This window comes from Pelmatolapia mariae, linkage group LG1, assembly GCF_036321145.2.
Source record: "Pelmatolapia mariae isolate MD_Pm_ZW linkage group LG1, Pm_UMD_F_2, whole genome shotgun sequence".
Lineage (NCBI taxonomy): Eukaryota > Metazoa > Chordata > Actinopteri > Cichliformes > Cichlidae > Pelmatolapia > Pelmatolapia mariae.
Window position 1 is genome coordinate 7,244,326 of NC_086227.1, and position 20,438 is coordinate 7,264,763.

General features: G+C 41.1%; 1 protein-coding gene across 5 annotated transcripts in view; it reads left to right on the top strand.

The window, feature by feature from the left end:
• Nucleotides 1–20,438, top strand: part of LOC134625651 (C-myc promoter-binding protein-like) — a 90,800-nt gene that overhangs the window by 23,521 nt on the left and 46,841 nt on the right. For all 5 annotated transcript variants that reach the window (XM_063470910.1, XM_063470924.1, XM_063470916.1 and 2 more), the window contains exons 2-8: nucleotides 870–1,200; nucleotides 7,775–8,021; nucleotides 13,269–13,338; nucleotides 15,256–15,425; nucleotides 19,355–19,641; nucleotides 20,082–20,148; nucleotides 20,380–20,438. In XM_063470910.1, the coding sequence (XP_063326980.1) occupies nucleotides 890–1,200; nucleotides 7,775–8,021; nucleotides 13,269–13,338; nucleotides 15,256–15,425; nucleotides 19,355–19,641; nucleotides 20,082–20,148; nucleotides 20,380–20,438 (1,211 nt within the window). In that variant the 5' untranslated portion in view covers nucleotides 870–889. The remainder of the gene's footprint in view (nucleotides 1–869; nucleotides 1,201–7,774; nucleotides 8,022–13,268; nucleotides 13,339–15,255; nucleotides 15,426–19,354; nucleotides 19,642–20,081; nucleotides 20,149–20,379) is intronic.

Below are 20,438 nucleotides of genomic sequence, written 5' to 3' on the forward strand. Positions count from 1 at the left end.
GCCCTACATAGAACTTTGAGATGCACTGACTGTTTTTTGGACATTCACCCAATGAACTGCTGCTGGCTTCCAAACAGCCACATTTGCAGCTCATGACAGAGGCGGGTTGAGGTTTGTATGCTGGTAAACATCTGCAACTCTGTAATTTGTCAATTGCAGAGGATGTTTTCTTTATCTCAAACAAAAGGCATTTCTTTAGTTTATATAACCATATCAGTGTCCCTTTGAGACTGTGCTGCTTCAGTAAATGTAGATGATGTTATTGAGTCTGAGCATGCCCTTCTGGGCTAGATTAAGAAAACTACTATTTGGCTTTTATCACACAGGCTTAATAGGCTCTGTAATATCACAAAGCTTGTAAGCTCAGGTTTATACGTGGGGGCAGTCTGTAATTAAGGTGGAATGTGTGAAGAAACACCTCACTGCTCACTGTTCAAAATGCACACTCAGGTCTGTGTAGCTAGCCAGAGTTTCACTCTTTAGAATTAGAGTAAGGTTGAAAAACCTCAAGACCAAAAATGTTATGCCCTCATCATATCCACGTGTGTCCTTGAGCTGGGACGCTGAACCTTCCGCTGATTACGTGACCTGGCCAAAGACTGTCAGCCAACTACCCAAGCTCTAAATGGCTGCTTCATTATATAGCCTCTCTTCCCCACATTTTTGCCCTCTCTTTCCATTTGCCCTTCTACTGGCCTCCCTTTAGAAAGATTTATGGCTGTCAGATTTTTTTTTTTTCATTTTAAAGCCAGAGCAAGGACACAAGAACTGTCTGTACCTGCAACCACAACGAAAATTAATCTCCTGGTCTGTCTCTCTCTCTCTCTTTCTCTGTGTCTCTACCTCTCTCTTTCTTTTTCCCTCTGAAGGTAGTTGGCGGGGATGGGAAATGATGGAGGACAAAGGCCCTCGTGTAGCCGACTACTTTGTGGTGGCCGGTCTGACGGACCCGTCCAAGCCGTTGGACCAGGAGATCCACTTTGATGATGTCTGCCACAAGACGGCCAAGCCTAAGGCACCCATCACAGATGTGGCAGTGGTGATCCGCTCAGTGGGGGAGGAGGTGCCGCCAGGGTTCACATGCATAGAAACAACACCGACAGGCCAATCGGCTGATCTTAACAACGGCGCCCTCATGGCGCCGCAGATCTTATTGTGCTACAGGCGAGGTTGTGACAAGCCACCGCTAACCGACTTGGGGTAAGTAACCAAAGGAGGTTGCCTTGTTTGTAATTAAACAAGGCAAAGCACAACATTGTCTTTATTTCCAAAACCACCTCTATAGCCAGGCTAACACCACTTTGAGTCTGTATTTGGCTGTTTAAGTGAGCTTGCTAACATTGTCAGTGACTACATTTACATGCTGATGCATAGCAGGTTAAAGCTTGGTGTCCCAAACGTGGATTTGGGCTAGTCCGAGACTAAAGCTTTTCAGTGGAGGTGTTCATTAAAGTAGTTCTCTTCTTGTGTAGGCCAAGGCTTAACCTGCCTGCAAATGCTTTTGTAAATGCTCAGATGTCAATTTTACTTTGCCATCAAAATGCAAAATCAGAAAGGAATTTATGATGATGATGATGATGATGATAAAGCTAGGGATGGGAGGATCCAGTCTGGAAGCAATTCATATTACCACTGAAGTATGGAAAAGTGTCACCTTGTCAGGAAAATGGGAATAGGCTGCAAAAACCAAGTGGGACAGATGATATAAATGCATGTAAAATAAAGAGATCCAGTTCATCCTCTGGGAGACATAAATGTCTGTACATTAAAAAAAAAAGAGTTGAACTCTGCGGCAGAAAGAAGGTGAAAAAGACAAATGGGAAAGTGTTTACACTTCTCTTTTGAAATAACAGCACGTGCTTTGTGAACATTAGAATAAATTTATGAAAATGTAAATTGAGTCTCTTTTGCTAGGATTTAGATACTCATTAAATTCACCAGCTTGACAGAATTTTCTAAACACCTCGGATGAATGACTGTAATGATGTGCTGACTCCAAGCCTGCCCAAGACATGCAGTGCTGTTGTTTACATATGCAGTACACAATCTCGTTTATTATTCATCTTACTTGTTGGAACCATTCCAGGAAGCAGATTTAGCAAATTTGAGTTCAACTCTGAACTCGAGTTGATTCACTGTTTTATGAGAAACTCTGAGTCTGATCATGTATGTTAACTCTCTGTGTGGAAAAAGGGGAATTGGCCTACAGTACCGTGGCAATGCATAAATGATGAGCAGAGACGATCCCTGGATTAGATTAAAAAAAAGCGATATAAATAGAAACAGTCCATTTACCATCCATTCCAGTTATGAATGCATGTCAGTGTGGAGCAGTGACATTTATCTTAAAAATCAGCAGGGAAATATAAGATAAGTTAAAATGATTATATTTTCTTTGCTCCAATCAATTATCATTTACCCAGTTAGATTAAAAAAAAAAGCTGGAATCCTGCTACATTTAGTTTTTCACACCCTCTTTTAACTTTTAAATGTCCTTTTGGACTCACAAATCTTGCATGGCAACATTTAATGATTCTATTTATGAGGTGTGTAAATATTTCAGCATTAAATGCTGTTCGAACACATTCAGACTGCTGAATTCAAAACCTCCCTTAAAACTACATTGTTAGTCCAGTTTAAGAGTCTTTAAGTTGTTTCAGCTACACCGCAATAATCCTCACCTGGATATATTCATATAGTCACCACCATATGTTGTAATTGATATTGATTTGAGTGCAGAGGAACTAGCTGACAACCTGACAGCTGCCTTATTGTCTTTACAGTCACAGAGCTTTATAAAAAAAAAAGCTTATAAAAACATTTTTGTCCTTGTTCTTTGAGCACAGATTGATTAATGTTTAACTGGAAGTCATCCTAGGAAAAAAAAAAACAACTTAAAACTGCTAATTGATGTATTGTCATATTTGCTTTGGTATCGACTGAATGAATGATGATATGCATTGACGCAGCCAGACAGGTACTTTAGACTAAGCATGACAGGAGTCCTAGTTCAACAACAAAAAATTAAAAACCTGCCAGTGTGCAGTTTAGCTTCATGGAGTCTGTTACCCTGGTAACTGGCCCAGAGCTGAAGCTGGCTCTCGCTGAAACAAAAACTAATTTTCCCTCATTTCACAGTTAACAAACTTTCTGGAGAAGCCCTATTTAAGATCAGTTGCTGTTATCAGGAAACATTGTGGTTGTTCTTCCTGTGACTGGCAGCTTTCTACCAGCTGTGAAAAGCGGCCCAAAAAAGCTGAAGTACTCTCACGTCAGAAAATGCTCTGCTCTGCCCTGGAATCCTCCTTTGTAGCAGTTTTCCGCAGTAGTTGCTTTCAGCCATTGTGATTTTACCAACAAAAAAGTGGAAGCGAAGCACCGTTAGAGGTGTCCTCTTCAGCAGCATCTTTTCAGCTGTGTGAATTCAATACTGTTTGCTGAGCACTCCCACACTAGCGGTGATGATGCTAAGGAGGCTCTCACTGGCCTATGACACTACACAGTGCAGTGCTTATCAGGCACTGACAAAGAATGTGCTCAGACAATATCAGCAGCCTTTGTGTGCTGAAAGCCCAAAGGGGCTGCACTTCCCAGACACTGGCAACACTAATGGGAACTGAGGGCTTATGTGGGTGAACAGGTGTAGGCACTATTTGCATGCAGTTTTACTCAAACATTATATTTTTACCGGCACTGTCTGCAAAGGTAGGAAGTATTGTGTATGTGTGGCAATTTAAGTTTTTCAACGCACAGATTTTGACTCATGACAGCAGGAAAGCCACAGGTAGAACTGTTAACTATTATTCATTAATTATGCAATCTCTCTTCAGTAACCATCACATATAATACCACACCTTGGATCGTTCTCTCCTAAATGAATGTAATTGTTAATATTATTGACTACAATAACAGTACTTTAAACAGTGCTCAAAATGTGTGCCCTGAAAAAGGTCTATAATGAGGATTTAAAAGGGAACATACGGAGCTTCATCGTTCCATCCGTTTTCTTCTGCTTATCCGGGGCTGGGTCATGAGGACAGTTGCCTAAGCAGAGAAGCCCAGACCTCCCTCTCCCCGGCCACCTCCTCCAGCTTGTCCAGAGGAATACCAAGGCATTCCCAGGCCAGCTGAGAGATATAATCTCTCCAGTGTGTCCTGGGTCCTCCCAGTGGGACATGCCCACAACACCTCACCCAGGATGCATCCTTGTTAGAAGCCTGAATAGCTTCCACTGGCTCCTTTTGACAGGGAGGAGTAGCAGCTGTACTCTGAGCCCCTCTTGGATGGACGAACTCCTCACCCTATGTCTAAGAGAGAGGCCTGCCACCCTTCGGGGAAAGCTCATTTCCACCACTTGTATCTACTTCTTTCGGTCACCAACCAAAGCTCGTGACCGTAGGAGAGGGTAGGGACTTAGATCGACTGGTAAATCGAGAGCTTTGTTTTTATGCTCAGTTCTCTCTTCACCATGATGAACCGGTACAGCATCCACTTCACTGCAGCTGCAGTGATCTCCCTATAGTTGGAGCACACCCTCCAGTCCCCCTTCTTGAAGATGGGAACCACTGCCCTGGTCTACCAATCCAAAGGTACTGCCCCTGCTCGCCATGAAACATTGTAGAGACGTGTCAACCAAGACAGCCTTACAACATCTACCGTCGCCTGACAGTTTTCCTAGAAGCTCTTCAAGGCAGTCCAAAAGTCTTTTTCCATGGTCTCTCCGAACTCATCCCTCCTTTCTGCTTTAGCCACTGCCTGAGCTGTGTTCCACCTGCCCTGTCGGTACCTATAGGCTGTCTCTGAAGTCCCACAGGCTAACCAAGCTCGATAGGACTCCTTCTTCAGTCTGATGGCTCCCTTCACCTGCGGTATCTAGAATCTGGTTTGCGTTTTATCACCACAACAGGCACTGAGCACCTTGCGACTGCTGAGGTACTGAACATGGTCCATTTGGACTCAATGTCTCCAGTCTCCCTTGGAATGCTGTCAAAGCTCTGCCAGAGGTGAGAGTTGAAGATCTTGCGGACCTTGGCCTCTGTCCGGCGTTCCCAGCGCAGCATCCTAATTATATGTTTTGACATGCAGGTCTGTCCAGCATGCTGCCTCACCACCTGATCCAACTCATCACCTTGTGGCGATCAGTTGACATCTCAGCCTCTCTCTTTACCTCAGTGTCCAGAACACACAGCCGCAGGTTTGATGATACAGTTAGAATGTCCCTACACGTCCCTTCTTAAGGCTGCGCCCGACTCTGCCCTATGGAATAAGGTACGACCACCAGGCGCTCACCCTTGGGCACCCTCCACAGGTCTGGCTCCAGGGCAGGGCCCAGGTAACCCTACCCTGGCCATATTTGTTTTATAAATACATATTTTATTGAGCCATTTTTTAAGAGTGTATTTTGTATTACATATATTTGTATTGACATCAGTCAATACAAATATATATTAATATTTGACATGACACACATAGGAACAGCACAGAAAGACGTGCAGAACAAAGTCGGTCACTTTGCTACCACAGCAATCCACGCAGGAACCAAAAAGAAAGAAACTATAAAAATCTCTCGGTCGACCACTTTACATTCTGTTCTCTTTCCAGCTTTCAGACAGTGCCACAAAATGCCTGTTGAGTTCACTTGAAACAGTAATGGAGGATAAGTGCATAATGGAAATACCAAGAGGAGTGTTTAAAATTACTGCCACTGTTGCGTATCTCTCAGTACTTGTCCGCTAAGTGGTTTGTACAAGGGTCCTCTTGTGCAGTACAGGCTCAATATATGTGTCAGTATACTGTAAGCGTACTGTGTGTATATACATGTGTGAAGACTATCACAAATCTCAAAGTTAGTCAAAGGCAAATTCAGCTGATAAATACAAGCGAATAGGAGTTAAAATTCTGCTTAAAAAATAAGATTTTCAATTAAAAGCAGAAAAACCGAATACTGATTTGATATCTTTTCATCACCAAATGTGCATTTAAGCAAAGTGTTCCAGCTGAAAGCAGAGTTCGCACATAAGAAGGAATCAGTAAATAGACAGGGCTGCATAGGAATAAACACTGGTGCTAAATTTGTGCTGCTTCTAAATACAGTGTCATCTACAGCAAAGCTCGTATACAAAAAGTTGGAATGTTTTGTTGTTTTTCTGTTTTTTGGGGTTTTTTCTTGCTTAGCTTCACCACAAGCAGAGACTGTTGTCAGTTTGGGTTTGAATGCAGCCTCAGCTCACTTGGCTACATTAGGATCTTGTATTGTCTGTTTATGTGAGCTGGCGTGTTACCGTTGCCTGATGTGAAAGCTAACTAGCAACACTGCTGCCAAGCTGACAGTCTTTGACCAGCAGCTGTAATTAATATGTGTTAGAAAGAAACTAAAATGCTTCCATACTGATTACCTCCTGTGAGTGATGGAAGAGATTGAGAATCTGTAATGCTTTTTTCCCCCCTCAGTTTTTCCTTTTCACTCGTCTCTAAAGCCTTGGCTAACAGCAATTTAACACAATGTGATTGTACATTATGAGGCCTATGGAAAAAGGACAGGTGTGTATACGTCAGGGAAAGTAAATTTATGTGTAAAAACTTTAGTTCAACTCTTGAGCCTCGGGGCGATCGTCTTGTAATCAGAAGGTTGCCGGTTCGAGCCCCGGCTCCGACAGTCTCGGTCGTTGTGTCCTTGGGCAAGACACTTCACCCGTTGCCTACTGTTGGTCAGAGGGCCCGGTGGCGCCAGTGTCTGGCAGCCTCGCCTCTGTCAGTGCGCCCCAGGGCAGCTGTGGCTACAATGTAGCTTGCCATCAACTGTGTGTGAATGAATGGGTGGATGACTGAATGTAATGTAAAGCGCTTTGGGGTCCATAGGGACTAAGTAAAGCGCTATACAGATACAGGCCATTTACCATTTAGTAACAGGTAATGTTTATTGCAAATTCTATATTGTCTGTATTAATTGGGCCGTATGCTGTTTCTCAATGAGATCTACAGTGGCGTTTTTGATCTGTTTTTGTATATCATTAGACAATACCAGGGGTGGGTGGTCTGCCTGGACACGAGTTTGTTACAAGTTTGTAAATGCGATAACTCCTGAACGAGGCGAAGTAGGACCTTCAAATCGATACCATAGGCACATTTACTAAAAATCTTAGAGAGGTTGGAATCTCAGTGAGTCTTCAACTCAAGATCAAGGTGGGGTAGCACTGGTGGTCATCAGTATTTTTAGTCATTGTCAATCAGTCAATCACTTTCTAATGTGATTTATAATCTTCCTCCTTGCATATACGGTGTAGTTGTACAGTGTTGAAGAAACAACTGTGATATGTGGCCCTTTTTTTGTCTGTTCGTTTAAAGAAATAGATGTTAGTAAACTAATGTCTCATTTGGACTGGAAAAGGATGTCTGCTCAACAAGACTGTGGCTTGCAAGAATTCCATTATTAAATCGGAGCCAGATAGTGTCCAGACTTTTTCCTCCTTTGCAACATGTGTTATTGTGGCCAAAGTAATGGAGGTTAAAGGTGGTTCTGAGCTTGAATTTGCCACTTTGAATGCTTATAAATGTCCATTTGTTTTTCATGAATTCCATCAAATGCTGCTTTGGATAAGATAATACAGAGCAGACTAATCAATTTCATTGTGCCAGCCACTGAATTCTGCACTAGCGTAGGACTTGCTCCAGCTGAGTAGCCCAGCAATCATTTGTGCATGGCAATCACACTAATAACTACACCCCGATGTGGCAGTTTATATGGTTGACCACATTGCTGTGCTTCCTCCTGTAGTGTGCTGTATGAGTGGAAAGAGCGTCTGAAGCAGGGCTGCCACCTTATCCAAACCACACCTTCTGGTCGCCCAGCCAACATCAGTGGTAATTCCTCCCAACGCATCTACATCACCTACCGCCGGGCTCCCGAGAGCCAGCCGCACGCCGCCTTGGCCGTCACAGACGTCTGCATCATCATCCCGAGCAAAGGGGAGACCCCACCACACACCTTCTGCAAGGTGGAGAAGAATCTCAACAGCAGCATGGTAAGGGAGAAACTGGTGAGGAATAGAGGAATACATCACTGATTTCTTTAGTTCTTTAGAGTAAAGAAGCCAGTTGGTTAAAGCAACAGGATTATCCAGCGCACTCATTACAGGCCATTTATTTATATATGAAGGAAATCTTCTTGAGATGTAGCATCTTTCATTTTTGTGCTAAAGACACAAATACTAAAGTTTAACAAACGTTTTGAACTTTATGTACAAGTTGCACACAAATAAAAATAGCAACACACACTCAAAACCACAGACCTCAGCTATTGAGGAGGAAGATTAGTTCTAAAGACCTAACAGAACAAATTACATCAGCATAAAGAGGGTAAGATACAGAAAGTGTAAACTGGAAGCAAACATAAGTTAAAAGTATAAACCAAATATTTGAATGGGAATGAGCCATTTTAGTCTAAATATGCCAATGCAAATGTTGATGGTATTGTTGGATTTTTAAAAACAGGAAAATTAGATGATAGGTGCAGGTCGAGAGCAACTGGGTAAACCCAAAAATGTCATATTCTTCAAAACAGAATAACTTGTAATTAAAAAAACAAAACAAAACAGTTCTTAACAACTGAATGTGGATTTTTTTCCCTTTCTGAAGGTACTCTATGACATTTTGAATTCAGCAGATGATTGCTCGTGCTGTCAGGCCGTCACCTGAAATGCTAAGACATTTAGTCATAAGTCTTGAATCCTCAACTTCACTCTGCTGTCTCATTTTAAGTCTCTTAAAGCTTTGGTGTGAAACTTGTCAGCAATACAAGATGGTTCTGAGCTACTTTCATGTGATAAAATTTTTTAAGTCATTCTGTTCAAGTCAAACTTCTGTTTTTTTGTTTTTTTTTTCTTATTATGCTGACACATGTTGTGGCGTGAAAGCCAAACAAAAAACATACGTGGCCTCATCTGTTTATTGTTTTTTTTTCTAGTTAAATGTGTGTTTCAGTAGTGTGAAGAGAAATCTCTGCCTTCATGTAAGGTGCTCCGCTAGTACATCTAATTATGGAGAACCATCATAAAATGCCTCATGAAGGTTTTTTTCAATGCTGTGTGTGTGTGTGTGTGTTTTCTTAATATAGTTTTTTTTTTCATATAGTGAAGCCCCTTGAGCTAGATGTTGCCTGCTTCTGCATTTCAGTTTCTCCACACCCAGTATTTGTGCTCTGTTCACTTTCCTGTCATATTCTTTTTATGTTGTTCTGCTTCTCTCTCTCTCACCCACCAGTGCAACCACACACACACACACACACACACACACACACACAAACACACACACTAAATTACTGTAAAAGTTGTTGCAGTGTCAGCGAGGTCTACATTTGGCATTTCTTAGAATAGGCAATCCCCTTCAAGGTGCTGTATGTGGCTGCATGTGTCCTGAAATTTCCTAGTTCATTAATCTATAGACATTTAGTGCCTGAAGCAGAATGTGATGTCCTGTTAAATATTTTTATTAAACTTTGGAAACATCCTTAGTTTTAGTTGCCAGAAGCAGAGGTAGGAAGTAATAAAGTACAAAAAGTTTGGTGCTGTACCTTAATAAGTGTAAAATGCACTTCACACACACACAGATCGGTATAGCGAGATGTCACATTTATTTATGGGTTTGCTTATTGTGACAGTTCACAGTCTGGTTCGCTCAGGTCTCAGCTGTTCCAAAGCTCCCCTCCGCTCCCCTCCCGTCTCACTAAAAAGGGGAAGAAACTGTCATCAGACCAACGCCACCAGCTGTGTTCTCACCTGCCTCCCCAGCACCGCCCCGTTGAGCTCACTGCACCACTCCTCCCCTGCAGCCGAGCCAGGGAACACACCTCCGCCACAATAAGATTCTTACATAGAATTTTTAGGTATCTGTAATCTACTTGAGCGTTTTTTTTCTGACAGTGTTTGTACTTATACTCCCTCACTTTTAAACACAAATATCTCTTCTTTCTACTCCTTAGTTTTCAAAAAGCCTTCCTACCTTGGGTTCAAGACATTTTGTGTGTGTGGGTATTATTTCCCATCACTAATCACCAAACCAATTTTTGCCTAAATGGAGGGAATAAAAACCTTAGAAGACAATCCTATTGGTGTATTATGGTGCTTGTCACACAGGTAGAGATGAACCAATTTATGCATCATTTGTTGTACTATACTATATGTTACTATTATATGTAACATTTGTTGAAGGGAAAAATCTGGAAACACACCTTTGGTGCAGATGTCCACAAGTCGTAGTCACTGTAGTTTATCATCTAGCTAATGCTACAGGAGTGAGCACAAAAGAAGTAAAAAAATTTTGAGTGGCAGATACTTTCAAATGCATTTTAACTAAAAGCTCAACAAGTATTAGCAAGTATCTATGTAGGGTGGGTGACATGAACTCATGTAAAATCTGCTTATATTTTGTTGAGCTCAGTTGGATAAATCCACAAAGACTAGCAGCATAGTGCAGCTGATCACAACCTGGACATAAAATCTGCTTGTGCTCAAATTATTGTGAGTTACTTCTAAGTAGGGCTGTTCGATATAACGATATATATCGGATGACGATATAAAAACGTCTATCGTTTCATTTTACGCTATCGTTTGTTTTGTGGTGTTGCAAAATAAACTGTTTACGGCAATATTTTTTCATGGTTTTGATGGACACTGTAGTGGCTATATTAATTCCTTAAAGTTCTCTCTTTCTCTTATATTTAATATAACCACACTACAGACGGACAAGAGCCTGTTTTTATGCCTTGTCGTTTGCCCTTTGCAACAACGATGGTAAAACCATCGCGTGTCCGCTTGTTTATTTTCCACATAAACCTTTCACAATAAAGCTCAAGATCCTGTTGAGACTTTTCAAAATAAACTGAATCACGTGAAAGAGTATGCAGAGTGTTTACGGATGAGAAGCAAAAAGGAGCCGCCAGGTGCTAAAACATAAACCTTAGACTCAAACGTTAGAACAGGTTTTTCCCCGCAGCACGCTGTGTAATTAATACTCACAAAGAAAACGCCGGCAGTTACAACTTATGTCTAAAAATGTAACGTTTCATGCATCAGTTAAAACACTTGACTCCAGGTACATGACGCCCAGCTGGAAACATTTCACGCAAGTGGAGCTGCCCGAGATTCACAGAATTTACAGAAAATGTTACATTTTTGTGATTTATATCATTATCGGGATGATAGATGTCTTATATCGGGATATGAGATTTTGGTCATATCGCACAGCCCTACTTCTAAGTGATTCTTTTCCACACACTCCACCACTACAACCAGTTTAAGGGTTCCCCCACCTGCTTCCCTCATCCCTCACTGTGCACCTTATTCTGTTTAGATCTGGAGGCAAAGTCACCCAGAGCTTTTTTTAAATTCCAATTTTCTCTGCTTTTGTACTGCATAAAAGATGTTAAAGCTAAGCACAGTCATTAGAATTAGAATTTAAGTAGAAATACAGTTTGCATTTACATTTACCAATATTTTTTTAAATATTATTATTTTAATATGACATGAAGTTCAGGCTATTTTACATAAAAATCGATGGCAGAAATGTCGTTCAAAGAGCTACTTTTTACTCTTATAGTTTGAGTACTAGAGCTGTACTTTCATTACATTATTTGTAGTAGTACGTAACTACACATAAGAAGTTATAGTTTGTGTCCAAAAGAAAAAAGAATATTGGCCTATCTTTGTTAGCCTCTACTAGTCTTCTTCTTACCACTTATTTTACACACAGCTCTACACTCAGCATTGTTCCAAATGACACTTGTCTGGGAAACCGAGTCAGAGTGAGATATTACTGTCTTTGGTGTTCTGATGATGGTGATGGAGCACAATATCTAACACAGTGACACACAAGTGGAAAATCTCCCGTAAGTGTTGTGATAAAGACCAGTGATGTGATCACTCAGAACAAATTTCCAAACCTCTAAGGCAGAGGTGTGAAATACCCAGCCTGCTGGGCAGAACTAGCCCCTGGATGGTTTTGGAGAGTCTGAATATTGCACAGAATGAGGGCCTAATGGATTTCTTTTAGCTTTATTTTTGCACCAGGAAGTATTGTGTTGCAAGCCATTAGTGTCCTACTAAGCTGTTAATGTAATCAAAGCCAGAGATGTGTCCATTGAGGACTCTGAATTAGATAATGATTCAGAGACATTACCCATGTCCTACCATACCACACTGAAGTTAGATTTTTAACCATCTAACTTTGTAGACTGTGTGGAAGTGGAAGAACATAGATGTGTTGAAATTGCACTTAGTTCTTTCGAGGCATAGCGACTCATCTTATATAGGTTATTATAGGTGCAGTGGTTTTATTGGTGTGCCCCCCTGGAGTTCAGATAGCACTGTTTATAGCCCATAAATTAAAGGCACACAAATTAACTTAGACCATACAAGCGAAATGCCCCCCACAGAGTAACAGAACACCCAGATCCCCTAAATGTAAGGGTCAACAGTTTATGATGTTCTTTATTCAGATTTTGCTTAGGCTTTCTCTTCCCCACCTCTAATCTGGACACAAGCTGTTGCAAGCAAAAGTCGTTTTGAAGGTTTCAGCAAAGTAAGACCATTCGTTTTAGGAAATAAATAGAAATCTATGCAAATAAATCTAAAAATTCCTTTAGTTATTACACGTGACTTAATATATGGAGATCTATGACTATGGTTTTTTGCATGTGTGGATTAGATGGGTCGTTACCAACATCTGGCGAGAAATTCATGTAAGTAGCACCTTTAGAAATATATTTACTTTGAAAATTGGTGTCGTATTCAATACTTATTGTATCTGCTGTATCTTCTCCTGACTAAAGCAGTAACTCTTCAAAAGTAAAGAGTATAAAAGGGTCAAAACATTGCTGGTGGAGACATTACAGTATGTCTCCTCTGAAAATGTTTAGTATTATCAGTGCACTAATCACAACAGGGTCCTCCCTCAGGAATGCTGCAGCCACGGTTGGCTGCCACTTCTGCCGTTTAGGTTCGTTATTTAATCTTGTTTACATTTAATAAACATGATGGGAGTAAGTTTGACTTTATGGCTATCCAGGTACAGAGAACAGATCCTAGGCTGATACTGCGCTGCACAATAAAAACACTTAATTAGTGCTTGTTGTTAGTTAGTTGAAAGAATTGCAGTTCTGAAAAGGATTAAGTGGAATGTGGGCCCAGATGAGATTTTGATGCATTTTGATCCTGACTGGCCCTAAGATGACCCAGAGGATAACAGTATGACCTGTTTTCTGCTCTTGTTTTCAGTGGGGATCCTCAGTCTACCTGTGTTACAAGAAGTCTGTGGCCAAAACCAACACAATAGCGTACAAAGCAGGTAAGCCTTTTTAATCCGATAACTGTCAGTGCACACAGATCCAAATACTGATGTGAACCTCTAAGAGATCAAATGGTATGTTGTCTGTAGGTAGCTTTCTCTTCTGCCAAATTATTTGCATTGTGGGTGAGAAAAATCTGACTAGTCAGAGTGCATTTTGCAATGCATTTAGAAAGTTACCCACTCTTTTATGAATAATAAATTGTCAAAGTCCTAACTGTTTATTGCACATCGGTTGTTTCTATATTCGCTGTAACTGTGTGTTGTTGTAGTGATGTCGAGACAAGCATATTCTACAGAGTGCACTGGCTGCAGGAGGGCACTCTGCTACAGCAATGCTTGCAATTCGGCTTGTTTAAACATGTTGATGCCTCAGAATTGAAGTGAAGTGATAAGCCTCTGCATGCCAACATTATTCCCTGCTAGGGAGTTAATGGTTAGCATATATTTACATGTAAGGTGGTGATTATGCCACATTAAATACTGTGTGTCTTCCCTGTTTCAAAAACACTGACATAAGATTTTCTGATAACACTATTGGCTCAGAGTCGCCGGGTTTGGCTGAGTCTCAGACTTGCTGACGTTTTGTTGTGTTGTGAATATGCAGCAGACTGTGAAGCGATATTATCTAATGCTTTGGATGAGTCAGCTCACAGAAATGATGCTTATTTTCAACATTTCAAGCCAGGAAGGAAATCCACCAAGTAACAAGCTTCAGGTTTAATCCATATGTGAGCAAAGATAAGTTTGTTCTGTGGTGGATGTTTGGTTTTCATGTAGAAATGACATGTAAAGGAGCACTTATAGCTGTGGAGCAGGAAATTAGTCAGAGTGTCTAATGTAGTAGGGTATTTAGCACAGGGAACTGCTAAGGCCCTCCTCCTTTTAGTGCATTAAGTGTTAAAGTTTCGTAATCTAATATATATATTAGACTAACAGAAAAAATGATTGCCTGTATAATTCAGTGAAACTTTACAGTGTAACCGAGCTTATTAACCATTTTCAAGAAATGCGGCACATTTGCTGTTTATTTCAGCATTCTCATCAGCCACAGCTAAAGGGCTATATTTTATTTGTTGGAGGAGACTAAAAATGGAGCTAAAACTGAAGAAACTTTGCGTAGCTTGACACAAACACTTTCCAAAAAAATAAAGCTAGCAGCTAATGGTTGTTAGGAGAAAAGGTCCCCCCCCCCCCGCCAGCTTTGGTCATTAGCAAATTGCTACCCAGGAACTTACTAACTAACAAGATCATCACCAAGCTGTAGTGAGACTTAGAAAAGTACACCGCAAACCAGAAATGGAAGCCATTTGCCTTCAAAGTAAAAGTTTATCTTTACCACCACAACCATTGTTTCTAAAAATACAACTTTTTACTTTCAACTTTACCTTCACCAGTTTGTATCGTACTCGTCACAGTTTCACAACTGTTTAGTAAGTAGCTGGCAAGTGTTTGCAGTGTCATTTACTTGAACTAGCAGAAGTGTCCACACCCCTAATAAGGCATAACTTTAAATCATAAAGCTCTTTGTGTAACCGCTTAGTTCATATCATCCTTTATCAAGCTGGATGCAGCTCAGAGTTAAGTAAGTGCCAAAGTAAAATCAGTACTTCATTGTTCTTCATTTGTGTCCACTGACCGTAACTAATTGTCTGAATGCGTGATTATGTAGGACTGTTTGCTTATTACAAAGCCAGGCGTTTCTTGTGACACGTTGCCTCGATAAAGTTGTACATTATCTTTGTGATCATAGTACATTGCACTTGTTTGCTTTTAAGCTTATTAGAAAGGCAATTTTGCATCCACATTAGCTTGTAATTGTTATTCATAGTGGGCTGTTGCCCTCAGCTGCTCTCTAAATTGAGTTCTCAGTTGTTTGTTTGGGTTTTTTTTGGTTTCTTTTTTTCCTTCTGTTAGGTTTATTCAGCAGATATCCAGAGGAGGACTATGAGTCATTCCCTCTGCCAGAGTCTGTTCCTCTCTTCTGTCTTCCCATGGGGGCCACAATTGAGTGCTGGCCAGCTAACACCAAATACTCCCTCCCTGTTTTTTCCACCTTTGTCCTCACCGGAGCCTCTGGAGAGAAGGTGAGATGAATGAATGGCTATTTGGCCACACTACTTTATTTCTCACTCATCCAGGTGACTTACAAGCTTCTCTGGCAACAGCATTGGATCTGAGAGCCTCCCACTGACTGTTAGACCTCATCAACAGACTTCAACTGCCATCTGTACAGCTGACACGACCACAGAGTCATACACTGTAGTAGGGCACGAGAAAACCACATTGTGCTGCATGCCAGACGTAAAAATAGGTCAGGCATGTTGCCAAAACCTTATAAACTCATATGTAGTGCTTTGTATTTTAAGGCAGGAACTTTGAATTAAAACAGAACAATAAAACAGCACCCCCCCCCAAAGAAAAATCTACCAGCTCAAGAATAAATGCCTGAACACTACTGTAAGGACAAGGTTGTTCCTTTTGTAGTCTTTTTATGAAGCTATTTTTTTTGCTTCTCAGGGCACAACGATGCAGACTCTGTTTCTCTTAATGAGTCGCTCTCTCACACATATGCACATCAAACCAGTAACCTGATATATTTAGTATCCCAGTCATGCATTTTACCATCATAAATCATATCACACTTTCAGAGGCATTATTAACTTCAATTCCAGTTATATATAGGCTAAAATATAGTGTTGTGCGGTGTAAACATTGTTCACGCGGGTAATGTAAACTTACTTTGATCCACCAATATGTACAGTTTGATATGTTGAGGAGTTAGTAAAATGTCCAAATACTTAGCACACTTCAAAAAGAGGGACAGTTTTAATTTCCAAGATAGACCTTAGTAATCAAGAAATCAATAGACTTGTGTGATGATCAGAGTTAAAGGCCTGGGTCGACTGGAGGGGCTTTTCAGATTTCAAAATGGGCTGCAGCGGTCTTATATTGGAGAGTGTTCCCCATAGATGAGGTTACAAGGGCTAAGACATAGAGACAGACATGCTGATATCTACACCTACAGCCAAGTTACAATCACCAGTTATCCTAAAACACGCATGTTTTTGGACTGTGGAGTCCAAAGGAAACTCATTTTTCTCAACAAACCATCTTTTTATGGTTGCCCAACTTTGCTTTTTTCTATCTTGAATTCTTTATTAAACAAGAAAGGGTAAATTTATACAAACAAACCCGGCAGAGGTTCACTGACACATCAGCAGAGGAGCACAATTCCAGTTTCAAACAGGCACACAGGCACATCCTTGGTTTCCAAATCTAAACACAAGCTCTGGCCTGCTGTGCTGATCTCTGGGTTTGGAAAGGCGTCCAGTTGTGGTTAGTGTCATATTGACACATATTAGTGAATTATGTGGTAAAACAATCACGATTGAAAACAAATAACATCCAAAGCCTTCCACTGTTTAATCGTTTGCTCTGCCGAACAAGGTCAGTTAGAGGTCAGCAGCAACTGGCAGTGCCAAACCCTTCTCGGTCTGCTGCTGCTGAGTCAAGTTTCTGTGTGTGTGCGTGTGTGTGTTTGGAAGGTTGACTCTAAGGGGGATATTTGGTGAGGACAGTGCGTTTGCTGCCTTGTCATTTACTAGCCAAGGTCAGAGGAAGACCCAGCTGGACTCTGGCAGTCTGCAGACTCCATTGATAACTGAGCAATCACGCCTAAGTTAAATATTCTATATTTATTGCCATAACCACAGTCTCTGCTACTTTTTTTGTAACTTTATCGTCAGTTAAAAGGTGTCAAACCTCCAGTTTTATTTCTAGTCGGCTTCCTGTTTCTGGATGAAACCGTAAACTTTGTGGTGGAAGAAGGAAATTCATTCATAGACATTCATAGAATGGAAACACAGTGCTTTTTAATAAAAAGGCTTCATTTTTGACCACAGTGTGTACATAGAAGCAAACACACCCACTCATTGGCAAACAAAGACCTGAGTTCCTTTCAGAGGAAAATGTGAAAAACGGACCCAAACAGGCAGCACAGCAGATAAGCCCGTTAGCTTTGATCTGTGTATGAAGTGGGAAGGTCTCATATTTCCAGGAAGCAGAGGAGATTTATAAAGCTCAGCTAACTGCTGTTTGTTTGAACCACTGTTGGCATTTCAATGATCAGTAGAAGTTAAAGCTACACACAGACTGTTTCTGTGCCTGCTGATGCTTCAGAGGACCCTACAGAACCTGTCCACTCTTTTGTATTATTAATGTTATTAGTTCAGGTCAGGTGTGTGTGTGGTGTGCTTTACCTCTGTCACAGTTACAACCATGTTAGACCCTGAGAGTTGGAAAGTTTCTGGACAGCGAGGACATTTTAGATTGTCGTTGCATCCTGAAAAGGCTGTAGAATCTGGTGGGCAGGAGCTAGCATTCATTCATTTTGGTACTGGATGTCCTAAAAAGAAAATAAACTGCGGAAAATCATTACAGTTTACATTATGCTAAGAAACCTCGAGGCAAAGCACTGCAATAGGTCTTTACCGCTGCTTAACTCAATTCCCATGCTATATGTTTCATCAGTGACCTGTGCGGTGTTGCCTCAGCCAACTCACAGAATGCACAAGATGTGGGCTAATTTAATTGTTGATATTACTGTTCAAGTGGGGTTTTTTTTATTATTATTATGTTAGGAAAATTTTTAATGTAAGAACATTTTAATTCCACTATCTCACATGCGGAAAATAATGTTGCCCACCTCTGGGCTAAGCTGGTATGCCAGTGTGCTGAGAATCAACTTTTTGAGGTTTTGCCAGTATGTCTGCGTGTGTAAGTGAGAGAGAAGGTGATACTAAAGAAAATGATTGGCTTATCAGAACTAATTGGCTGATTAGCATAAAGTGGTTGGGAACTATTTTGATAGGTTGATGGGTTTTAGTTGATTTTCATTTGCAACATTTGCAATGAGCACTGACTGAATTGCGTAAATGAAATCTTTGAGTTTAGGCTGTCAGATAGATAAAGCAAGTAATTTTAAGATGTGAAGTTGGGCATGTAAAATTGCAAATGGCATGATTTTTTTTCTTTTAGTTTATTAACCAGTCACAGAAACACTGGCAGATCAATTATTATTTACAAAAATCTTTTTTTGCATCCTTTTCAAAAGCAAATCTAAACCAATCAGAATCAGAATACTTTATTGATCCCTAGGGGAAATTATTTTTCGTTACAGTGCTCCATTATAAACAAACATTAACAAAGACAGACAATACACTAACTAAGAATAGCACAATATATACAGGCATATATATATACATAAAAGTCACTATATATACACAAAAGTCACTATACATAAAAGTCACTATTAATAAATAGCTGAAAAAGAACATGTGCAAGAAGGGTGTAGCTGTTGCAGTAAACAGTGTGTTAAGTGGATGAGTTGTACAGGGAGATGGCCACAGGCAGGAATGATTTCCTGTGTCGTTCAGTGGTGCTTTTCGGTAATCTCAGTCTTTCACTGAATATGCTCCTGTGACTGACCAGCATGTCATGGAGTGGGTGGGAGGTGTTATCCAACATTGTCTTTATGTTGGACAACATCCGCCTCTCCGACACCACCTTGAGGGAGTCCAGCTCCATCCCCACGACATTACTGGCCTTACGGATCAGTTTATCGAGTCTGTTGGCATCTGCGACCCTCAGCCTGCTCCCCCAGCATGCAACAGCATAGAGGATCGCACTGGCCACAACAGACTCATAGAAAATCCTGAGCATTTTCTGGCAGATGTTGAAGGACCTCAGTCGCCTCAAAAAATAGAGACGACTCTGGCCCTTTCTGTAAAGTGCTGTGGTGTTTGTAGCCCAGGCCAGTTTATTGTCAATGTGTACTCCAAGGTATTTGTAGTCCTCCACAATGTCAACACTGACCCCTTGGATTGAAACAGGGGTCAAGTATTTCCTGGTCATAACCAAGAAAAGTGTCTGACTGTGGCAGTATCACATCACAGAGGTATATAAGTATTTAGACTGTTTCTGGTTTCCTGTGTTTTTATTTCTCCTCTACCAGGTTTACGGTGCTGCCATTCAGTTCTATGAGCCCTACCCACAGGAGTGCCTGACCGATCAGCAGCTCTCCCAGCTGGGTCTCCTGATCACCGACCCACACAAACCCTCTCCCTCCAGCTGTATGGCCGCTGGCACCAGCAGCACCGCAAACGGCAGCCCGCGCTCAGTCTACACCAACAAGTGTATCTGCCTGCTCTCTCACTGGCCCTTCTTCGACGCTTTCCGCAAGTTCCTCACATTCCTCTATCGCTACTCCATCTCAGGCCCTCATGCCCTGCCCATTGAGAAGTGGGTACTCTGTGTTTTCTCTCTTCATTTAAAAATTGTATGCTCTGGTTGCTGAACATGTTATTATTTAGTGTTCTAGCGACTACAATGATTGGGTTGTGGAAATATAACTCTTTTCTTTGGCAGTTTGCTACATGGTGTCACGCTGAGATATGTCATTAGTGTAGTTTTAATTGTGTCTGAACCTGGACCTGTTTTTCCTGATGTTAGAGTTGAAAAAGAGAAAATTAATTTTTTTCTCACATGGAGGAAGAAAAAGGAACAGAAATTGTGTTTGGTCAGATACATACTTGTAATTCTGCTGGTAAGGTAATGTGTAACAGAAGAGTCATGCTTTGTGTATTTCACTCCTGCTCATTACTGGTTGAACAGATGGATTATTCTGCTGCCTACTGCTGGCATATTTGGCCTTATGTTCCACTCCTTTTTCTTCATTCCAGGCACATCTCCCACTTCATGCACAAAGTTCCCTTCCCTTCCTCTCAGAGGCCTCGCATCCTTGTGCAGGTATGTTTTAACTGCAAGAGTGAAATGGTTCTTTGTGATGCTTATTGCATTTAATGCAGGCTAGAATGTTTAACCTGCATCTTGCTGAAGAATGAGTTGATTTCTGAAGGTGTTAGTTCACCCGCAGGGGTGCACCGCTTTTGGTCCTTCATTATGGATGAACATTTAAATGATTCAGTGCAGACTTTTTTTGCGTGGTTGGTTTTATCTCATTTTCCAGCTTTTCTTTAGCTTTCCCCTCATGACAGCCTGATGCTGAGCCAGCCGGTCTCTTCTCCATTACCGCTCAG